Raw genomic sequence first — 24727 nt, 5'->3', positions numbered from 1 at the left:
TGCTTATTTCCATGTGTTTGTAGTTGTGGAAAATTGACCTGAACTTATCCCAGCTGCATAATAATTTATGATTGATTAAACAAGAACCATACATTTTACAAACTATTTCTGCTTGGTTATCAGATTAATAAAATATGCTCACGGTCAACTGTAACCCTCTGGAGTATTTGTTCACTAAACCTGCTATTAGTTTTTGGACTTGTGGGAATTAAGCCAGAAAGTTCAAAAGTAAATCTCTTGTGGCTAAGGGATAATTAGCCTTTAAGACAGATATGTGGGTCAGTCATGCAGTAATTCTGTTTTTTTATAGTTAATGAACTTAATGAACAGTAAAGTGAAAGGATCAGTTTACTTTCTTTTCATTCTTTCATAAGATTTTCATGGGCCTGAAAAAGCAGATTTTTTTTTGTTCAACCTTAAAATTGGAATAATATGAAAATGGCATAAAATTTGAACTAAAAACTGGAAATGTTAGTCACTACCTTAACGAGTGAGGATATGGTGAGATTCGATTAAATCAGTGCTTTATAGCTGCAATTCAGTCTGTCACATGAAAACAAAAAAGATACTGTTTTTAAGGAAAGCATATTTAATTTTCCTTAAAATTGTTTTTATTTTATCTTGAACATTTTACTTATATTTATTAATCTTCCAACTGTCACTGCTATTGGCAAAGCTGTCACTTGTTTTCAATGGTTTCTTGCCTTGAGAAGTGATGAACTTAACATAAGCAGAACATAAGGCCATTGTGCCCCTTCATTCAATGTGATCGTGGCTGATTTTTTTTAACCTCAGAGTCACTTTCCTGCACAGTGAAATTGGTACTTTTATGCTAATGGCATCATCGCACCTTCCAGTGAGTAATGAGTTCTACCTCCTGTAACCTAGTGCAGTAAATTACTGCACCTTAGACGTTCCAGGGATATTTGGTCAAAATTCGGGTGGCAAGGTTAACGCAGCGGTTAGCGCAATGCTGTTACAGTGCCAGCAATTAGGACCAGCATTTGAATCCTGTGTTGTCTGTTAGGAGTTTGTCTGCGTTGGTTTTCCCCAGGGGCTCCAGTTTCCTCAAAACATTCGTACTGGGGGTTTATAGATCAATTGCGTGTAATTGGGCTGTACAGATTCATGGGCTGAAAGGGCCTGTTACTGTGTTGAATGTTTAAATTGAAACTAATAATTTAAAAGAATCACCTTGCTGAAAAGTCCTGGTGTAGCACTGCTGCAGACAACATAGGCTCATCCCAGGTGAACGACGCATGTTGAAGTGGTCAAAGAATGAAATAAAAACAAAAGTTTAGAAACTTATCGTAGGGGTTAGACATAATCCAAATTGTGGCACAAAGTCCTTCTTTTCTCAAACTGATCTATTGGCTGCAGGCCATACAGCAAGTGTGGGGAGCGACTTGGACCATAGTGGGTGTTGGCTGACATTGGAACCTAGCATTTTAGATGTGGGAATGGATGGCTAATACACAGTGGAGTTTGGGAAAGAGCGCCAATGCCCTTGCAAAGCTCCAGAAGGAAAGTATGCCACTTACTGTGTCTGTTACAGAAAATGCAATGGGATACATCAGGAAGTACTCAGCTAAAATTGTCAAATGATACAAGATGACTCAGAAATACTTGATACTAGGGGGAAAAAATCAATTCTCAAATGCATATTGCCATGTAGAAGTAAGTTTTTTGTTATATACAATGTCCAGATGCACTGAAATTCTCATTTTCTGCAGTCAATAAGGGATATAAGACATACCAACTACAAAAATAAAAGTTTAAATTAGCGCAAATGCAAGAGAGAAAAAGAAATAATAAATATCAAAGAATAGATGAATCTATTTTCATAGTTGTAGCTAGTGCAGGAATAAAAGTAGTGTTGCAGCCATGGTCCTGGGATCATGTATGGTTGGGGTTAGAGTACAGATAGCCCCCAACTTACGATGATCTGACTTAAGATTTTTTGAAGTTACGATGGCTCTAATCCATACTGAACTTTGAATTTTCATTGTCTCCCGACAGCACTGGTTAAGTCCCCACGCTGATTCCATTGCCCCACTCTCTTCCGAAAGCCCTATGTCGATCCCCATACTGAATCCACTGCCCCGTTCTCTCCCCACAGCCCCATGTCAATCCCCACACTGATCCCCCTGCCCTCTTTCAAGATCTGATGAGAGTGCCGGAACGTAACCCTATTGTAAGTTGAGGGCTACCTTTAGTATGAGGAAGTTCAAGAGCCTGATAGCTGTTGGATGAACCTGGAGATGCTGGACTTCAGGCATCTGAACCTCAAGGTAGCAGCGTGAAGAACTTATGTCCAGAGTGACAGGGTCCTTTATTATGTTGGCTGCCGGCAGCACCTCACATAGAAGCTTTCATTGGACGATAGTTGGAGCCAATAATGGACATGATTAGGTTTCCCATTTTCTGCAGCCTTCTAGATTCCTAGGCACTCGAGTTTCCAAACCAGCCCATAATGCATCCAGTCAGTATACTTCCCACTGTACATCTGTAGAAGTTTGATAGGGTATTTAACACATACTAAATACCTAAAGCGTCTTAGCAAGTAGAGATGTGGATGTGCCTTCTTCGTGGTCCTATATTGACTCCCAGGAACTTGGAGATACTAACACTCTCCACCCCATCCAATCAATGAAGAAAGGTGAGTGGTCTCTCAGCCTCCCATTCCTAAAATCCACAATTGGCGTCGTTGATGTTGAAAGTAAAATTGTTGTCTGGCTCCACCTAGCATGAATCTCAATCTCCATCCTACATTCTGACTCAGCGTTACCTGATATTTGGCCAATGACAGTGATATCGTCAGTGAACTTATAGATTGCATTGGGACTAAACTTGGTTACTCAATCATGAGTATAGAGGGAATAGAGCAGCAGTTTAAGTCTTGAGGTGCCCCTCTGTTGATGGACAACGAAGAGGAAGTGATGTTGCCGTTTTGGACTGTTTGAGGTCTGTAAGTGAGGAAGTCAAGGACCCAGTTGCAAAGGATGAATAGAATCTCAGATCCCTGAGAATGATTATTAATTTTGCTGGCTTGTTGGTGTTAAACACTGAACTGCAGTCTACTTTGAACTACAAAATAGCCAGTGCCAGACTATTTTGTGGCCTAGGCCAGGCTGAGCACAGGGTGGGGTGGCTGACCAGGCTGAGTGGGAGATGGGGGGAGGGGGCATTGGGTGCAAACCAGGGTTGAGCAGTGGATACAATACCTGATGCGACTTTTGACGTGCACAGTACCACTTCCTCCCTCCATCTTACCAGACTAACGTGCATGCTTATAGTATGTTAGTCAGAATGCAGAGGTGCCAGAGCTGATGAAGTACTCGAGATGGCAGAGGTCGACAGCATCGAGTCCACGCTACTGAAGATCCAGCTGCGCTGGGTGGGTCACGTCTCCAGAATGGAGGACCATCGCCTTCCCAAGATCGTGTTATATGGCGAGCTCTCCACTGGCCACCGTGACAGAGGTGCACCAAAGAAAAGGTACAAGGACTGCCTAAAGAAATCTCTTGGTGCCTGCCACATTGACCACCGCCAGTGGGCTGATATCGCCTCAAACCGTGCATCTTGGCGCCTCACAGTTCGGCGGGCAGCACCCTCCTTTGAAGAAGACCGCAGAGCCCACCTCACTGACAAAAGGCAAAGGAGGAAAAACCCAACACCCAACCCCAACCAACCAATTTTCCCCTGCAGCCGCTGCAACCGTGTCTGCCTGTCCCGCATCGGACTTGTCAGCCACAAACGAGCCTGCAGCTGACGTGGACTTTTACCCCCCTCCATAAATCTTTGTCCGCGAAGCCAAGCCAAAGAAAGAGAGAGAAGAGCTGATGGAATCTCTCTTCAACAGTACCCCTCTAAGGTCTGCATCCTAGGCAGCTGCCTAGTTGGCCTAATGGTGGTGCTGGCCCGGACTGTTGACCTGTTGTGTTGATAAAGGTATTGAATTGGGTGCATGTCTTTCTGAGATGGAAGTTGATTTGCTCCATGACTAACGTGTCTAAACACTATCACATTAGGCATAAGTGCCACTAGCTGATGGACATTGAAACAGGTCACTTTGTTCTTCTTCGGCACTGATGAGATGGATATGCTTTTGAAGCAGGTAGAGTCCTCTGACCATAGCAACAAGATCAAAGAAGTCTACAAAAACTCCATTCAATCAGCAGAGGTTTAAGGATACAGCCAGATAAATTGCCTAAACCGGACACTTTCCAAGGATTCATCCTCCTGAATATTCTTTTCACATCAGCATCAGAAACTAGAGTCTGTGGGGACGAAAATCAGAGCTGTTAAATGTTTGTTTTATTTTAAAATAAATGTATTACAGCGAGGTGGAAGACCCTACTGCCCATGAAAGCCATGTTGCCCAATTAACCTACCAATCCTGTATGTTTTTTGGAAGGTGGGAGAAAATGGGTGCACCAAGGGAAATCCCAAACAGGTTACGGGGAGAACGAACATCTTCTTGCAGACCACGCTGGATTTGAATCCAGTCGCTGGCATTTGCGCTATCCACTGCGCTAAGCATGCTGCCCTGATGCTGCCATTCCTCTTCTCCTCTCCCACCCTCACCTTTTTATTCAGGTGCATGCTTGCTTTATGCTCATACCTTGACAAAGGACTCAGATCTGAAATGTTGGTTACCCTCTGCTTCCTACAGGTGCAGCGTGACCTGCTGAGTTTCTCCGGCACTTGAGCATATTACTCCGTGATGTATTCCCTTCCCTTTCCTATTCTAATTTATTTGTGTGTTGTGAAATTCTCCAACACTTGTTTGCTATCTCATACTTTAATCTTTCTTTCTTGCAATCTTGGTTAATAAATTAGTTAAGTAAAATTGTTTTGACATTACATAAAACACCACCTATATAAAGATCTTCACTTTCTCAGAATTTCACTATATTGACTGAAACATAAATTATGTTATTTTTGATTAAAAGGAAATATATTAAAAAGCTAATTTTATCTGCAAATCTTCAAGGCAACTGTGCTTGTTACCTCACTTGAAGTCTTATAACACAATGTGAATTTAAGACCAGGCACACGAATCAAGGGCAATCTGGAAGTGGAAATAACTAACCTTTTACTTTTTCTATGGCAGTTGATTCTTGTGTTTTAAAATTAAACTAGTTTTTAGATTTTTTTTCTTAGAATTGTATTACTTTCACCAACTTGCAAGGAGTTCGTAAGACAATGACTAAAATCATGAATGAAGAACCAAAAAAAAGGACCTTGTCCAGTTTTACGGTCACCCAAAATATTTTTCTTAATGATGTACATGAAACAGTCAAAATGTCCTTGTCTTTCAACATGATGTTCATTTTCACAGCCGTTCTGCCACAGATACTTCAGTGTCCTGGAAGCATGAAAGTCCGTGCTGGAGAATCTGCAGAACTGTTCTGTAAGCTTGCTGGAACACCACCACTCAGCTACACATGGCTGAAATTCAGAAAACAGGTAATCTTCAAACATTTTATTTGTTTGTCTGAAATGGCTTGAATGTTTGTTGAGCAAAGATCTTGGTGCAAAACTGAAGGTGAGTGATTAACCTCTGGAAATGCCTCTTCAGTTTATTTTCAGAAAGGAAATGTGCCATCCTTACTCAATGTGGCCTGAATGCCACTTCTTCCTCAGGTCCAACTGTTCAGCGGCAGAAAATAAATTTCAGCCACATCCACATTTCAAAAGTGAACATATCAAAACAAAAAGTTACAAAGTCATAGATATTGCAGCATCTCCTCTCATGCCTTTGACAGTTCTATATTAGAGTTGCCTACTTTAATCCCTTACTCGATCCCCATCGATCCTTTTATATTTTTCTTGTGTTTTTTTCAATATTTCAATGTTATATTTTTGTAGAGTGCAATTTTTCTGCTTGCAAATCAAATCTGTAAATGTGCTTCTGCAGATAGGCAGCAATTTTCCTATTGTTGAGAATAATACGACTATTAATAAGCAAGAAATTGCAGTGCTAAAGTTACAGCATTGCCGGAAAAATAATGAGTGCAATTAGAAAAGAAACAGAGTTCATTTTCAGTTCGATATCCTGCGAATCATGCTTTTTCACATGTCCGTCTCTTCTCAAGTTGTCCATCTCTTTCTCACATTGCCTAAGAAGTGACAAAGATTTGTCAGACCTAGACAATGTCGCACAGTATCCAATAAAAATAAAGCAATCAGGCTAACTAGAACCCAATGGGTTCAGGTGATCAACATTTGGCCTCTTTGTGTACCAGCCATCTATGAGTACCAGCCAAGGTGCAGAGAGAACTTTAGAATGAGTAGCAATGAATTTACCTAATGTTTATAATTAACAATTTGCCATTTAGAAAAATCCTGGGTATTTGGCACCAATGGGGATTACAGATGCCGGATATGTGAATTTTCTGGTTGCCTGAGACTCACTCTTACACTGCCTAACTAATACACCTGCAATAAGAATAAATTGTTTAAAAGACAAAAGACAGGGCAAAATCTAAAGTAACTAGTGTAATGAAGTATTTGGGAATATTTTTGGGAGATAAATTGGTAAAATTAGAGTAAGTTACATACATACACACATTTTAAAACAGATCTTATTTGAAATACTGAAGAATTCATAATCAGTGACTACAGAAACTATGGAAAATGCTATGCACATTTCACAAGTAAGTGCTAATTGAAATGATGTCATTATGTCAGAATCTTGGAAGGGTCAGGTCGTCTGTGTTGGACTTTTTTTTACAAGACGTTTGACCTTTCTGCAAAGTGCTCACTCAAAGGTCATTGAGAGGTTTGTTTATCTAAAACTACAGATGGGAGCAGAAGACTGACTTCTGTTGTTTGCTGGAGAAAGAGGGGTTTTTGTAAGAGAGTGAGAAGGAGATGTGGCTGGCAGTTGGAATCTCAGAGAGAGAGAGAGAGAGAGAGAGAGAGAGTAGCGTGGCGGATGGCTGGAAGTTCTATCTGTCTTATGTTTCTCTTGGAATAAGAGGAACAGAGTGGAGCTTTCTGTTGGCTTAGAGGAAGAGGTTACCATCTGGTAAACCCTGATGGGGCAAGTTTCATCACTGAGACCTTCAGATGACTACTGGTGGTACCTCAGTTGTGGAAATCTTGGAACAACAAATCTCTCTGCTGACTCTACAAGAACCTTCCTGAGCGGTAAACATTTACCTTTCAAGCACCAAAGCCTGGTGAACTTTATACCTGTTAAATTCTGTGCACGATATAAGAATTGCCTGCAACCAGTGAACTTGGAAGAATGAGAAGTGAGATTGAACTGTGAACCAAAGAACTTTTCTTAACTTGGCATGCACATCACATACATGTGTGCTTAGAATTAGAAGGGGGTTAAGTTGGGTAGTTAAGTTAATAGTGATAAGTTAACGTTTGATTCTGTTGTCGTGTTTAAAGATAATTAAAAGCAACTTTTGTATAAGGAACCATTTGTCTTGCTGAATATCTTTTGCTGCTGGGTTTTGGGGTCTTTTGGGCTCGTAATTATGTAAAGTTCACTTTAACCAGGAATTCCCATAACTTACAAAATTCAAATTTAAAATCAAACTCTGGTTGCTGGAACTGTAACAGCATAACGCTGCAATAACCGTACCACCGTCATAATTAAATCCCCCACCCCACATTGACACAAATAAAGTTAAAGACTCTTACTAGGTAGGGATAAGGAGACACTTTGGGAGAGTCGCCCCTGCAGCATAGGCCGGCTCTTTATCCTGGGTGCTGCCACATTATTCAAACACAACTTTATTCAAACAGCTGCTGCAGGTGGGGCATGACTGGGGGGCTTCGCTGGCTGAATGTTTGCTCTTATCTTTATCAAGGGGTTATGTATTGCTTTGAAGAACATTTAATTTCACTATTTTAAACTTTTAATTTTTATTTATTCTCATTTATTTCCTCAATGTGTTTACCAGTTGCTTGAATTCCAGATACCAGGGACTTTACTGTATGTTTTTGACCAAGAGTCCCATATGCCTCTGACATTAATAATGTATTTTTTCTTCCATTTTTTTAACTGACATACCAAAACATAGATATAATGGAGAATCAACTCTGTCTTGTTCCATTGGCAAAAGACAAAGATGCACATTGAATTTTAAAACCCAATGAATTCATCTGGGTACCCCAGTGTTTATTTAGACAGTGGTTCTTGGCCTTTTCCACTCACATACCACCTATCTGCCATAGGTGCACTGTGGTAATCACTTAAGGGATTACTTAAGGTGGTATGAGAGTGGGAGAAAAAGGTTGAGAACCACTGGTTTAGACTAAAGTGTCCGGATCACAGTATTTTTCATTGGTCTGGGAATTAGAATTAGAGTTGGTATGATTTCCATCCTTGCCTTTTGTTACGGAAGGTGATACTGACCTTCTGGTTTCTGAGTTTTTTTTTAACTTGAGCATCCTGACTGCTCAGGTTGTCACCAGAAAAAAAACGTTGCCCTGGATATGCAATTATAGAGTGATGGACTCATGCAGTATAGAAACTGATCCTTGCACTCATTGTGGCTGCCTTCAAGTGCCAATCTGTACTGATCTTGTTTTCCAGTATTTAGCCCACAACCTTCTGTGCTATGGCCTTTTAAGTGCTCTTTGAAATGATATTAAATGTTGTGAGAAAGCCTGTCTCCACTACCCCTTATTTTAGTGTGTACCTAATTCTAACCATCCATTCCAAAATTCTTTCCTCAAATCCCATCCAATCTTCCAACACCCTTACCATAAACCTCTGCCCTTTGGCTGTGGCCATTTTTTTGAGGAGATGTATCTCACTATCTACTCTTATCTACAGTATGCCGCTCATAACTTTGTACTTCACGATCAGGTCACCCTTCGTTTGCCTGAGATGTGGATGGAAAGGCCAACTATACAAGATCAGCAACCATGTTTAATTGTTGAGATTGTCCATGACTTTCAGAGATCTGAATATTGTACTGGTGAAACATTTACTAATAAATCTACAAACTACTACTTAAGGGTGTACAATGCACAATGTAATCTCCCACAATAACTTTGTGAAAGTAGGGATGAAAATTTATGTTGCAAATTAAAGTAAAATTCTGTTTAAATTATGCTTTGTAGTAGATAGTTAGATTGCTTTTGTTTATACAGTTGGTTGAGTAAAATTGAGAAGTTTTGCTGCCAAGATGCAATGTTTTCTCAGGCAATGACTGGATAAACTCATTTCATGCAGGTATAGTGTGATCAACAGAGAGAAGGAGTTTTGTACCATCAGTTTTAGAAGAAGTAAAAAGACACAGTTTAACTTGTTGAGTTTTTATCAGTAATCATTGCTGAGTGTATGATGCTCAGATCTTTACACATTGGCCTAATGAGGAAAGCTGCTGTCTCAACACTCCAGGTACCTGGGCTCAATCCTAACCTCTGGTGCTGTCCATGTTTGTACACTTTCCTTGTGATTGCATGAGTTTCCTCTCTACGATATGCAGGGTGGTACATTATTTGGCTGCTGTAGCTTGTATAGATGTGGAAAACCACTGTATATATGTTTGGATGTGCTAGGACATGCCCTGACTGTGCCACAGCCCCCTCCTCAGGCCAGGGCAGTTGAGCAGCATGGATGGGACATCCATTCTGTTGTGAATAAAAGCCTATCAGTTCTCTACAACTTCTAGTCTTTGAAGTTATTGATGATGCATCAATAAGTGAATAGTAGAATCTCTGGAATTAGAGGGAATGTGGCAAGAGTAGAACAGGAATAGTGTAAATGAGTATGTGTTGACTGACATTGGCTCAGTGGACTGAGGGGTCTGTTTCCACACTAATGAAATAGCATGGGGTTACCTGGGGTTATTTATACCTGAAGTGAGTTCAGTTCATTTTGCTAAAATTGTGCACACTTCAACAAAAAAAAGTTTCCCATCTTCATTCTTTATTTTTTTCCCATTTCAGATTAAAGAAAGTGATCACATAAAAATAGAAAATACAGACTGTAGCAGTAAACTAATCATCTCTTCGACCAAACATGATGATTGCGGCTGTTACTATTTACTGGCAGAAAATAAGACAGGAAGCAAACAAGTTCAAGTTAACCTCACAATTGTAGGTAAGTGCATCAGATTTAATGACTGTATACATTCATTGTATGTTAAGATGTTTATGAAATCATTGGTTTGGGTTTTTGTCTGGTGATGTACTGCGCATTTGCGAGATTAGGAAGAAGAGAACAGTGTCCCAAAGACTTAAGTGCATGATCCACCCATCAGCGAGTTGAGATGCTGAAGGCCATTTTGGGGAAGTCTGTTTCCAAAGATGGATCTTCCTGGACTATATAAATGTTTAGGGAAATGAATGAGGGTGTACGGACATATTGTGGAGTGACCTAAGCCTTACTCTCCTTGACCTCCTCACCGACAGCAACAGTAACTAATTATAGCTCTGATATTCAATTTGTCATCAGAGGAGCTGTTAGAACCAATTCCCAGCCATGGCCTATTGTGTAGTCAGTTATATTGTCCTGATTTCTATTTCAGTTCTATTTAATTTTCCTTTAATCTAAATCACTATCACACCTCCCTCACAAAGTTTTGTTGACTTCCAGATTTAAAATGTCCATAGACTCAACAACTACAGCTCTGAACAAGGAGTTCGAGATTTCTCCACCCTCTAAGTGTAAAATTTGTTCTTAAATGGCTTGGATCTTTTTATAAACAAATTACTGCAGAGGCTGGAGGTCTGAAATGAAGTAATGAATGAGAGAAGTAGTCAGCAGGCCTGGCAGCATTTGTGGAGAGAAAAACAGAGTTAATATTTCAGGCCTTTTTTTTTGTGTTGAGAAATAGTGTTGTGTTGGTAGTTCCATACAACCTCTTACTTATTCCAAATAATTCATAGGATCACTGCTCAGTGTCAAGGAAATACAAACCAAGTGCGTGCAATCTGTTCTCAGAATTCAATCCATAAAACCTTGGAGCCACTTTGGTGCTGAATACCACTATACTGAAAAGACCAATAAATCTTCCTTGAACTTTTATGTCCATACTGAGAGCAATTGTTTGCATGGGATCTGATCAAACACTCACAACAACTAAATTATGACTTCCTCAGAATGCCAACCTCCTTGAAATAAAGATCTCCACAGGTCCTTGTCTTTCATCAGATTGAACCCTTTCGTTCAGGTGCTGCATTGATTTATTCATTAATCCATGTCACCTCTACTGCTTCATTATTGGAGATGCACAGTGGCCCAATGGTGTCCTTCTATTGTTTTCAGGAAGTATGGTGTTTGTGGTTGGTATTGGTTGTGCCTTGGTGGTCCTTCTTTCATTGCAGCAGTGAGATTGTAAAAACAAAACCATCCTTTTTCCAACTTAATTGAAAAATTTGTATTGTTTATTCCTAAATAAGAATCATCATGGCAGCTTCTGTTATCCATTGGTTTGAGATACTGTCACTAGACAGTGAGCAGAATTATGAAACTTTCAGGACTATAAATACATGGGCCTGTGCAGGGTAATTATAGAAAATGGACAATCATTAGATATCACCGATTTATATTATATCCAAATCCAAGACTTTCCTCCGACTTTCATTCCCCAGTTTCTATGTGTAGTACCATGTAAGATTGAAGAACTTGAACTTGAAGATTTACCTCACCCATTATTTTTTTAACATTAGACATCACCTGGAATTTTGACCACACAATATTTATTATAAAAACGTACATGATCAGTCGATTCTCTTCAATCAACATATTGACAGGTCAAAAATTAGAAAACTGAAGAAAGAAATTGTTACTCTTGAAACAAATACTCATTAAAAATGTTTTAGTTAACCAACAAGGATTCAAGCATCTAATTTACAGCAAAGTCTAATCTGAAATTTGAAACACTTCATGTTTTCCCAATACAGCTATTAAACTAGCTGTGCATAAGGTGATTTTCAAACGATGGAACTTATTGATGGACAGAGAAAAGGGAAAAAAGGAACAGTAGATTTCTCAAATCAGATCTCTGCTCATTCAGTTCTGTGTCAAATTTTGTGATCCAGTGGATTAAGAAAATACTACTCATTACTGGCCAATATTTGTAAATAGTACCTAACCAATATTCACACCATTTCTTGATGTTGTAGCTGTGCGCTACTCGAAAGAAGACACACACACGCGTAGTGTAGTCAGGTTAAGCCTAGGTTTTATTAGGGCTCAATCTTTATACTTGGACTGTTCACGCCGTGGCCCCCCTTGGCTGACGTCACAACATGCATAACAAAAGTGGGTTTCCCACGCACGGGTACTTTCCTGCATAACAATGCCCTTCTTCACCTTGCGCTGTCCCAGTCTGTTGGCTGCACAGCAAGATCAGTGCCATTTTAGGGTCACTGGCCTTTAAGCTGCCCTTGCCGTTCACCCGCTGGTTCGCTTGTTGGGGCCAGTACCGCTGCATGGGCTGCAGGTCTTTGGTTACACTCACTGCCCGGAGCTCCAGCTCGATTGCCGTGGCGGTGGGCCACCACATGACCCCCCCCCCCCCCCCAAAATCGGCAGTATTGTCTTTGGTGCCTGGAGGCAAAGTCTCTGCAGCCTTCAATGGCTTACCTCTTCAGCGTGGAGCTGGTGTCTCAACCGGGTGCACCAGGTCCAGGTGTGCTGGCTTCAGCCTGTCTGTGGTGAAGACCTCCATCTTGATGCTGACCTCCAGCATGACCGTGACCCCATTGTTGCAGTTGACCCAGGACGGACCCTCATACAGCTTCTGAAGTGGTGGACAATGTAGACCCCTACGAATGAAAACATACTCACAGTCCTGCAGGTCTTTGGGCATGTTAGTCCTCGCGCGTCCATGCCTGGAAGGTGGAATCAGGGCCAGATTGCCAACACTTTCCTTTAGTCTGCTGAGGAACACTGCAGAATCATCCTGCTGTCTCCCCACCAGTGGAACTCTGTAGACAAGTTTGGTCGAAGAGGTGCTGAGGTCCTCATTGGGTGCCATGTGGATGCCCAGCAGCGCCCATGGAAGCTCGTCTACCCAGTTGGATCCTTGGAGTCTGGTCATGAGCGCGGTTTTGAGGTGCTCCACCAACCCATTGGACTGTGGGTGGTAAGCTGTTGTGTGATGCAACTGGGCACCCCACAGGCTGGTAAAGTTGGACCACAGACTGGAGGTGATCTGGGCCCCTCTGTCAAATGTGGGATGGTAACCCGAACCATGCCTCCCAGGATGAGATGAAAGCCCTGGTGCACAAGGTTGTAGAAATGTCTGCCAGCGGGACTGCTTCTGGCCACCTGGTGAAGCAGTCGACTATTGTGAACAGAGAGCGGATACCAGCAAGGGTCCTACTATGTCCTCGTGGATGTGGTCAAACCTTCATTCCGTGAACCTGAAATGGTGAAGTGGGTCTCAGTGTGCTGCTGTACCTTGGTTGATTGGCACTGCGTACATGCTTTCGCCCACTCACTAACCTGTTTCCACAATCCATACCACACGTATTTGCTGGCCTCCAGCCGATCATGGTCTGGATGGATGGGTGAGCCAGTCCATGGATGGAGTTGAAAACCTGTTGTCTCCAAGCTGCCGGGATGATGGGTCTAACCTGACAGGTGGCAACATCGCACAGGAGGGTGGTGTTACTGGTGCTGACTGGGATGCCCTGGAGCGCTAATTTATTATCTCCTTGCCCAGGTGATGTCCTTCGCCTTGCCTGCCATCTGGGCGAACGAGGGCCGTATGATCTGGACAGCTGAAGGGATCAACCTGTGATAGAAATTGATCATCCCCACAAACTCCTGTAGTCCCTTGTTCATGTTAGGTCTGGCGAACTGCTGGATGGCCTCCACTTTACTGGGTAAGGTCTGGGGAACTGCTGGATGGCCTCCACTTTACTGGGTAGTGGTGTGGCTCCTTCCCTGGTTATCCCATGGCCTGGGAAGTCGATGGGCTCCAAAATGAACTGGCATTTGGCTGGATTGATCGACACCCCGAATTCGCTCAGTCAGGTGTAGAGGTGCGTCATATGCTCCTGTTGGTTCCTGTTCACCTCCAGGGTGGCATCCAGGTACACGAAGGTGTTGTCCAGGCCTCTGCCCACTGAATCCATGAGTTACTGGAAGGTCTGTGTGGTGTTCCTTAGCCTGAACAGCATTCGGAGGAATTCAAAGAGGCTGAACAGGGTGACGATGGTGGCCTTGGGAATATCATCAGGATGTACTGGGATCTGATGATACCCCTGCACGAGGTCCACCTTGGAGAAGATCCTTACCCCATGCAGGTTAGCTGCGAAGTCCTGGATGTGCAACATGGGGTACCGATCTGGTGTTGTGGCCTCATTGAGCTGGCGGTAGTTGCCACATAGTCTCCAGTCCCTAGTTGCTTTTGGCACTATGTGCAGGGGAGAATCCCATGGCCTGTCTGTCTGCCGTATGATGCCAAGCTTCTCCAGCATCCTGAATTCCTCCTTCACCAGCTGGAGTTTCTCCAGAGGGAAGGTAGCTGGCCCTGGGTCAGGATGTGGTGCTGTACTCCATGTTGGGGCATCACCATGGTAAATTGGGGGTGAGCACTGCAGGGAACTCAGCCAGGACCCCGGTATACTCGTTATCTGATCTCTGTACGGACTCCAGGTGGAGTGCTGGGAGCCTGGCACCTTTGACGGTGAAGGTTTGAAAAGTCTTGGTGTGGTCCAATCTCCTTCACTTGAGGTCCACTAGTAGGCTGTGGGTACGCAGGAAGTCTGCCCCGAGGATTGACTGTTCCACTGCAACCAGTGTGTCCACCCACAAGAAGATGCTGCCTCCCAACTGCAGTTGGACCTTGCGGGTACCTTAGGTCCAAATCGTGCTGTTGTTGGCAGCCCTCAGTGTGGGGCCCGGCTGTCTATTCCTGATGTCCTATCCCAACAGGCTGACCTCTGCTCCTGTGTCCACAAGGAAGTGTCGTCCGGACATGCATGGCAGACTGCACCGGTGGGCTCCGGTGTCCCATCTCTGGTGATAGAAACAACCGTGGTGTTCTGGATCATCTCCTCTGGGGCGCTGCTGTACTCTCGGCAGCTCTGCATGGATCGGCTGCTGGGTTTAGTGATGAGCCTCATGGACCCCGAGCACTCTCTTCTCTTTCCACAGAACATCCTTTCATTCTGCAACTTTCTGGGGGGTTGCCGAAAACCACATCAGCCAGGAGCAGTTGGATGTCCCCGGGCAGTTGCTCCAGGAATGCCTACTCAAACATGACACAGGGCTTGTGTTTTCCCAGGAGAGTCAGCCACTCGTTCATGAGGGCTGACAGGGGCCTGTCCCCTAGCCTGACAAAGTGGAGCAGTCGTGCCCATCTCTCATGCCATCAGAGCCCAAAGGTCTTGATCAACGAGTCCTTGAATGCAGTGTATGCACCTTCCAATGGGGGCTCCTGGATCAAGTTGGCCACCTGGTCCATGGTGCTCATCATGTGGTAGAACAGGGTGGATCCTGCTGTGATCTGCTGGATCTGGAACTGTGCCTCATCCTGGTCAAACCACACACATGGTTGATTCATCCAGAAGGTCGGCAGCTTGGGAGCATCTGCTGAGTTTAGATGCCATCTAAACTGTTGGGGTCAACAATTGTAGCTGCGCGTTACTTGGAAGAAGATATAAATGTAAGTTCTAAATCTTATTAGGGCTCAGGCCAAACTTTTATACTTGCACTGTTCCCACCATGACCCCCCTTTGGGTGATATCACAACATGCATAACAAAAGCGTGATTCCCGTGTGCTAGTACTTTCCTACATAACAATGCCCTGCTTCCCCAAGCACTGTCCCTGTCTGTTGGCTGCGCAGCAAGGCCAGCGCCATTTTGGGGCTGCTGGTCTAAAGCCCTTGCATTTCACGGGCTGCTGGCCTTTGGTTGCGCTCACGGCCCGGAGCGCCAGCTCGATTGCCGCCGCCGTGGGCTGCCACAATGTTTCCATTGATACTGTGCTGCTTTACCTGCTTAGATAAATGGACATTGCAAATTGTTGGACTTTGTTATTTTTAAGGTCTCTTCCTGCTGCTTGAGGCTAATCTTTTTACTGCAAATATTACAATTAGGTGCAAGCTTTAAATTTCTAAACAGAAGAGCTGGGAAGGAAAGATTATGAAGCAATTTGATCAGAGTGGTTGGTTGAGATATTCCACTGATCATTTATCTCTACTGATGTGGGATGTTTCCATTTCATAAGCTTAGCAAAATATGCATTTCCATTCTGTACTCCTGTAGTTAATTTGCTAGACAGGCCTGTTGGCAAATCCAGAATGGGGAGTCATCCTATCCTTGCAGGTCATGTGTGATATATCTAAAGGGAAAGAGAGACAAATGGATCCCCTGACTATGTCTGAGTAATGGCTGAAACTGTAAGATGAAGTGCTAAAGGGTCAAATAGCTGGATAATATCAAAAAGATACATGTCACAATAGAACATGTGTAATTTATCACCTTATTCTCATTTTGCCAGGAGATTAGTAACTCATTGAAAAAAGTGGAAATCATTTTGACTGATATTCTCCATGTTCGCATGCTGTTTAGAATAATGCAACAATAAGAGTTCGCACTTGTCTTTTCTCTAGAGTTTCTTAGATGGGAGAAGTACATCCAAGGGCTTATGTGCCCCCAATGCTTCTAATCTCTCCCAATTTATATCACTCTACTTTTAGAAATCCTGTGACTTTTGATGAGCAATTTGATTAAAACTGAAACTTCGTGACCAACAGCTGGCATATTTTGGCAACCACCCAAATCAGATTTTCTTAATATGTTAGTATTTCCCATACAGATGCCTTCACTCTCTGCTTCCAAACTTTGTTCTATTTGTCCTCCATATTCCTCTCTCTCTCTCCTGAATTTACTGTTCTCCAATCCTCCCTTAATCTCTCTCTCCATATAACTACTCAATTTATGTTCATAGTTACACTTTGGCCTCACCACTTTTATCACCTCAATCACCGGTGAGACCAGAGAAACAGTGAACATTAAAGCACAGAAATAGGCCCCTTCGGCCCTTCTCATTTGTGCCAAACGATTATTCTGATTAGTCCCATTCACTTGCACCTAGTCCATAGCCCTCCATACCTATCCCATCCATGTACCTGTCCAAATACTTCCTAAATATTAAAATTAAGCCTGCATTTACCACTTCAAAAAACAGCTTGTTCCATGCTCCCACGACTCTGGGTGAAGGAGTTCCCTCTTATGTTCTGCTTAAACATTTCCCCTTACATTCTTAACCCATGTAGTCTGGTTTGTATCTCACCTGCCCTCAATGGAAAAAAGCCTACCTACATTTATTTGTTGATATCCCTCATAATTTTAAATATCTCTATCAAATATCCCTCATTCTTCTCCGTTCGAGGGAATAAAGTCCTAACCTTTTAAATCTTTCCCTGTAATTCAGTTCTTGGAGTCCAGGAAACATCCTTGTAAATCTTCTCTGTACTCTTTGAACTTTATTGATATCTTCCCTGTAGTTAGGTGAACAAAACTGCAGATAATACTCCGAATTTGGCCTCACCAAAATCTTATACAATGTTACCATAACATCCCAACTCCTATACTTAAAACTTTGATTTATGAAGGCCAGTATTGCAGAACCTCTCTTTATGACCCTATCTATATGTATCACCACTTTCAGGGAATAATGTCTCTGTATTTCCAGATTCCTCTGTTCTATCACACTCCTCAATGCCCTACCATTCACCTTGTATGTCCTTTATTGGTTTGTCCTTCCAAAATGTAACTCCTCAAATTTGTTTGCATTAAATTCCATCTGCCATTTCTCAGCCCATTATTCCAGCCTTCCTCGGTGACCACAACTCCACCAATATTTGTGACATTTGCAAACTTGCTGATCCAATTTACCACATTATCATCCAGATCATTGATATAGATGAGAAACAACAATGGTCCCAGCATTGATCCCAGAGGCATACCACTAGTCACAGGCCTCCAGTCTGAGAAGCAATCATCCACCACTAATCTCTGGTTCCTCCCATCCAGCCATTGTCAAATCCAATTGACTACTTCCCTATGAATACCAAGCATCTGAGTACCTAATCTCTCATGTGGGACCTTGTCAATGGCCTTACAAAAGTCCATGTAGACAACATCTATAGCCTTTCCTTCATCAATTTTCTTGGTAACCTCATTGATTAAACGTGACTTATGCACAAAGCCATGATGAGTATCCCTAATCAGTCCCTGGCTATCCAAATATCCATATATCTGATTTCTTGGAACATCTTCCAATAATTTCCCTACTCCTGATTCACCACCCTATAATTTCTAGGGTTACTTTTGGAGCCTTTTTTAAACAACAGGACAACGTGAGGTACCTGCCCATCCTCCAGCGCCTCACCCATGGCTAAGGACATTTTAAATATATCTGCCAGAGCCCCTGTAATTTCTATACTAGCCTCCCTCCCTCAGGGACTGAGAGAAGATCCTGTCAGGCCCTGGGGATCCACCCTTTTTTTGCTTTAAGAAAGCAAGCACCTCCTCCTCTTTAATCTGTAATTTCCATGACCTCACTGCTTGTTTTTCTGACTCTGGCCAGTTTCTTGAGTTTCTTGATGCAAAAAAACTATTTAAGATCTCCCCATCTCTTCTGGCTCCATGCATACAGTAGCTGACCACACTGATCTTCAAGGGACTAATTTTGCTCCTTACTATCCTTTTACTCTTAATATACCTGTAGAAACACTTAAGATTTTCCTTCACATTGTCTGCCAAAACAACCTCATGTCTTCTTTTAGCCCTCCACATTTCTTTCTTCAGTTTTTTTCTTGCATTTTTTTAATACTCCGCAAGTTCATAATTTTGCTTCGTTTTGCCTATTCTTGCTGTACACCTCTCTCCTCTTACAAACAAGATCCCCAATATCCCTTGAAAACAAAGGTTCCCCATGGCTGTTTTGCCCTCAATCCTGACAAGAACATACAAACTCTATATGCTTAAAATTTCACTTTTGAATGTCTTACACTTACCAAGCATATCCTTGCCAGAAAGCAACTTATCCCAATCTACACATACTAGATTCTTTCTCATTTTCTCAAAATTGGCCTTTCTACAATTGAGAACATCCACCTGAGGCCAGATCTATCTATATTCATAATTATCTTGAAACTAATGGCATTTTGATCACTGGACACAAAATGCTCCCCTACACATACTTCTGTCACCTGTCCTGTCTCGTTCCCTAATAGGAGATCCAGTATTGCACTCTCTCTAGTTGGAACCTCTATATAATAATTTAGAAAACTTTCCTGAACATATTTGACAAACTCCAAGCCATCCATCCCTTTTGCTATGGAAGTCCCAGTCAATATGTGGAAAGTTAAAATCTATCACAACTTTATGTTTCCTGCAGCTGTCTGCTCTCTCTACAGATTTGCTCCACCAATTCTCACTGACTACTGGGCAGTCTATGATACAACCCAAGAGTGTGTTCATACCTTTCCCATTCCTCAGCTCCACCCATGTAGTCTCAGTAGATGAGCCCTCTGGTCTATATGGTCTGAGCACAGCTGTGATTTTTTTCCCTCATGAGCAATGCCATCTCTGTACTCTTCCTTGCATCTTTCACCACATTCTCCATCCCCGTTAGCCTTCAATACCAACACTTGAAAAAAATCCTCTCTCCTGTGTCACTCATAAATGTATTTTAGAGTCCTAATTGTCTGAAAATTAAGATGAATATGAAAATTACATGTTGTTTCACATTTCATTAACTTTTGAAGTTTTAACTAAGAGAAAAAATAAAACAGGCTGAAGATAATAAAAGGAAATTAAAACATTTTTAATTTTCTGTGTGTGATTTGCCATGTCATTAAATGCTCTTAGTTTACCATTTGCTTCAGTAAGAATTTTTTTTTTAATTTAGACATACAGCACGGTAACGGGCCTTTTTAGCCCACGAGCCTGTGCCACCTAATTGAACTACAACTCCCATACATTTTTTTGAAGGGTGGGAGAAAATCCATAAAACTGTTTACAGACAGGACAGATTTGAACCCAAGTCCCAATCACTGGCTCTGTAACTGCGTTGCACTAACCACTGTGCTGACCCAAAAATTACTTTGCACCTGTCTATGTGGTGCCAAAATACAAGTGCATATGCTGCTACTGCTTAATGGGGTCTTCTGGGAAATATCACAGAATTGTCCAGATTCCACTTTGAAATGGTATTAAGGTGGATCATACCCTGAATGAAGTGTTCACATGGGACCTGTGCAGCACCTCAGGGTAGTGAATCTCTGGAATTCTCTGCCCTGTAAGGCTGGTGAAGGGTATATCATCAGAAATATTTAAGTTGGTGATAGATTGAGGAGTTGAGTTGTTATCTAACTTGAATAGCAGGGCAGCTGATCCATTACAGCTCCTGTTCTCTTGTGTACTGCTTGTGTTTCCAACATGATGCACCTGCCAACACTTCATTGCAAAACACTCAGAGAAGGGCATATTTTGTTTTTTTTCTGTCACACTTTAACTTCCATAGCTACTTCTATTTTCCCTATCATGTTGGCATACTCTATCCATAGCTGTGTCCACATCTATCTATTTTAACTCTTTATTCCATTCTCTCGCCTTTTATCATTCTGAGTCTCATTCTCTCAACCCCTCTTTCCATTCTCTTGTTTTTTGGTTTTCTTTCTTTAGTGGTTCGCCAATTTGCTCACTTTCTTTGGTGGGTTTAGTGGAAAACTAGAAAATTGAAAGATATGGGTAAAAGTTATGCTGAAATCAAAGAAAGTTTCATTAGATAAAATTAACAAGACATGGGAGCAGAATCATATTTCAATTCCTGAAGATTCTTGGAACTCTATATTTAAATTTGTTAACACATCATCTCTAGATGCCCATCACTCATTACTACAATTTAAAGTTGTGCATAGAGCTTATATGTCAAAAATTAAATTGGCTCATATTCATCCTAATATTACCTCTTATTGTGACAGATGAAGGAATGAGTATGGTTCATATGTTCTAGTCTTGTTCAACCCTTGTCAAATATTGGGAAGAGGTCTTCTGTACTTTATCAATAATTATTTATGTAAACCTAACACCAGATCCTTTAATAGCCTTGTTTGAATAGAAGGTCGTGAAATTGCCTTCATCTTAGCATCATATATTAATTAACCTTTGCCTCTCTTATTGCAAGACATGTTCTTTTGATCAGATGCAAAGATACTGTCCCACCCACTTATAATCAGTGGTTACATGATCTGATGTCATATTTAACTTTGAAGAAAATTAAATGTTCAACAGGTGTTTTAAATTTATCACATTTTTGGGCTCCTTTTTGAAATATTTTCATAAACTTTAATGGTAATGTAATTGAGTAATCTGTGATTCTCGTGGATTTGTGTTTCTTTTTGTTTTTACTAGGAATGTACTCCCTCTTTATATTAGCCATGCAACTTTGGAATGGTTTGGGGTTTGGATTATAATTTTTTTTTTCTTCTTCTCTCCTACTTTATGCATAATCTAATTTTTTTCTGTTAGAGTGAGTTTGCTTACTTTGTTACAGTTGTATCATTGTTCTGCATCAATCTCTTTTTCTGTATGTATTAAAAATACATGTATGTAATAAAAATATTGAAAGAAAAGCAAGGACCCTGAAGAAAAAAGAAAGATATGGGTAAAATATGAGAGAAATTATCAGATACATAAGATGATATGAAATTCATTCCTGCTGCAGTCACACCAGCTAAAATAGTATCACTTAAATTATCACAATATGTCATGAGAGAGAAAAATGAGATCATAAATATAAAAGAATAAATAAATAAATATTCAGAATTGCAGTTGATGCAAAAAAAAGTAATGTTTCAATAATGCAGAATAATCTTTTGGTGCTCTGAGATATTTATAGTTAGGGTTAAAGTAGTAAGGGGAGATTCAAGAATCTTCTTGTTGTTAGAAAAAAATGTTCTTGAACCTATTGGTTTCAGTGCCATCTGTCTAGATGTAGTAATGAGTAGAAATTGTGACCAGGGTCCTTTGTGATGTTGACATCGCTACTGAGGTTATGTACGTGAATATGTATGGGAGGACAATGTCTGTGATCGACTTCACTAGATTTTCCTTTTTCTGCATCCTTCTGTATTCCTGTGTGATCTATCTTCCAAACTAGGTCATGTCATAACCAATCAGTATACTTTCCACAGTGCATCTGTAGAAGTTTGTTAGAGTGTGCCAAATCTCCTCAGACTTCCTAGAAAGTAGAAGCTATGGCATGCCACCTTCACAGTTGCCTCAATGTACTGGCTCCAGGACAGCTCTTCCAATATGTGGACTCCCTGGAACTTGAGGGAGTACCATCAATAAAGACAGGTGGTACATTGAATCAGCAAATTTGCTGACGACTCTAAGATTAGGATGGAGTGGACAGCGAGGAAGGCTTTCAAATTTTGCAGTGGAATCTGGACCAGCTGGAAAATGGCAGACGGAATATTTAAGTTTTTAACATTTTTAAAATTTAAAATTTCACATATAGCACATGCTGGCCCATGAACCCATGCCGCCCAATTACACCCAAATAACTTCGAACCCCCAGTACATTTCAAACAGTGGAAGGAAAGCAAAGTCCCCAGGGAAACCACATGCAGAAATGGAGAGAATCTACAAACTCCTTACAGGTAGTGCAGGATTCAAACCCCGGTCCAATCACTGGCACTGTAACAACATTGCGCTAACTGCTATGCTAACCTGCTGCCATTTTTGTTAGAGGTTTTGTACTTTTGGAGGACAAAGCATGATAGGACTTACACTGTAAATAGTTGGGCGCTGTGGAGTACACAAGAACAGAGGGATCTGGGAAGACAGATACGTGTCGTCCCAAGTAGATAGGGTCATAAAGAATGCCTTTTGTGCGTTGGTCTTTATAAATCAAAGTTTTGAGCACAGGAGTTGGATGTCATTTTGAAATTGTATAAAATCATGGTGAGGCCAAATTTGAAGATTTTGTTATCCATCTACAAGAAAAGTAGCAATAAAATTGAAAGAATATAAAGAAAATTTACAAGGATATTTCTGGGACCTGAGCTGAGATATAGAGAAAGGTTGAATATGTTAGGGTTTATTCCCTGGTACATTGGAGAAAGAGGGCAGATTTGATAGAGGTATACAGAATTATGAGGGGTATTAGATGGGATAAATGCAAACAGGCACTAAGGTTGGGTGAACTAGTGAACGTGAGTAAAGGGTGTAGAACGAGCTGGTGGATGTGGCTTTGATTTTGACATATAGGAGTAATTTAGATGGGTTCATGGATGGGAGAGGTATGAAGGGTTGTTGATTGGTTACATGTTGATGGGATTAATGAAATAATGGTGCAGCATGGGCTGGATAGGCCGAAGGATGTGTTTCTATGCTGTTGTGTTCTATGTTTCTATATGCATGGTCTCCCTAATCTTGCTGACTTTGAGAGCAAGATTGCTATTATGTGGCACCTTGCAATCAGAATTTTTGATCTCCATCATTATCCTTTATTCGGCCAACAGTGATAGGGTCATCAGCAAATGTATAGATTGTGTTGGAGCTGAATTAGGTTGCTCAGTTGTGAGTACAAAGGGAATAGAGCAGGGGACTAAGCGCACAGCAATGAGATGCCCCAGTGTTGATGGCCAATAAGGTGGAAATGATCTTTCCAATCGGCGCTGATGAAGATGTTGAGGATCCAATTACAAAGGGATGGACAGGGTCCCAGATCCCCAAGTTTGATTATAGATTTTGTGGAAGAGATTCAATCAAATCACAAGGTGTTCCAGTTAGAATTAAAGAGACAATGGGAGAGCTCAGACCATGGATGATGGTGTCAAACAATAGACATTGTCATTTTTTGTTTGACAACAGTTGATGAATAAATACAAAGCCACTCAGTGGGATACCATGATTAGCATTTTATAGTGATGGCATAACAATTAACTCTGCTTCCTCACAGCTCACAGATATGATCCTGACCTCAGGTAGTGCCTGTGTGGAGTTTGCATGTTCTCCCTGTGACTGCATGGTTTCCTCCAAGCTGCTCCAGTTCCCTCCTCTATCCCATGATATTTCAGTGCATTAATTGGCTCCTGTGAATTACCATTTACTATAGGTAGATGAGAACTAAACCAAAGGTAAGTCCATGCACATGTCAAAGAGAATAAGTTGCATAGCTACAGGGAGAAGATGGGTGAAAAAATGGGACTGATGGCATTGTATCTGTGGGAGCTAGCATAGTCTCAGTGGGCCAAAAGGCCTCCTATGTCATAGTAAGTGAATAACACATGATGGCCTCAAATCCTTGGTGCCATCAGCCTGTTATTACAGTAGCTAGATCAATGCTAGCAGCGTTTCCAATGTAAACATGAAATTGAATGCAAGAATAAAATCCAGAAATGTGTCCAGGGATAAATTATTCATGCCTGAGAAGTTCTTAAGTTCATGAACAGTACTACCTTTTCACTATCACCATAACCTGTGAACTGACTGTGAAAGGCTTGATCATATTCCTGGACTTCTGTAAAAAAATTCTTGAAGTTTTATTTACCATTTCTACTTTCATATTGTTTCTTTAAGAGCTAAACATATTCAACCCATTCTGGTGTGGTATAGATGAGATGATGACTGACTAATTTGTTTGTGCAACTTCATCTAAGTACATTCATTTGTTATGATAACAATTCATTTCTTAAGAGTGTGTTTGCTGTTAAAATAACAGTTTTTTTTCCACAACGAGAGTGTCCTATAAAAAGAAAACT

At 41.4% G+C, this 24727-nt stretch overlaps 1 protein-coding gene across 10 annotated transcripts in view; it reads left to right on the top strand.

The window, feature by feature from the left end:
• The window catches only part of LOC138762131 (myosin light chain kinase, smooth muscle-like), a 309201-nt gene that overhangs the window by 232657 nt on the left and 51817 nt on the right, over positions 1-24727 (top strand). For all 10 annotated transcript variants that reach the window (XM_069935544.1, XM_069935546.1, XM_069935539.1 and 7 more), the window contains 2 exons: positions 5345-5472; positions 9928-10081. In XM_069935544.1, coding sequence (XP_069791645.1) covers positions 5345-5472; positions 9928-10081 — 282 coding nt within the window. The remainder of the gene's footprint in view (positions 1-5344; positions 5473-9927; positions 10082-24727) is intronic.

Source organism: Narcine bancroftii, chromosome 4, assembly GCF_036971445.1.
Source record: "Narcine bancroftii isolate sNarBan1 chromosome 4, sNarBan1.hap1, whole genome shotgun sequence".
NCBI lineage: Eukaryota > Metazoa > Chordata > Chondrichthyes > Torpediniformes > Narcinidae > Narcine > Narcine bancroftii.
This window is presented reverse-complemented; position numbering and strand designations above follow the sequence as displayed.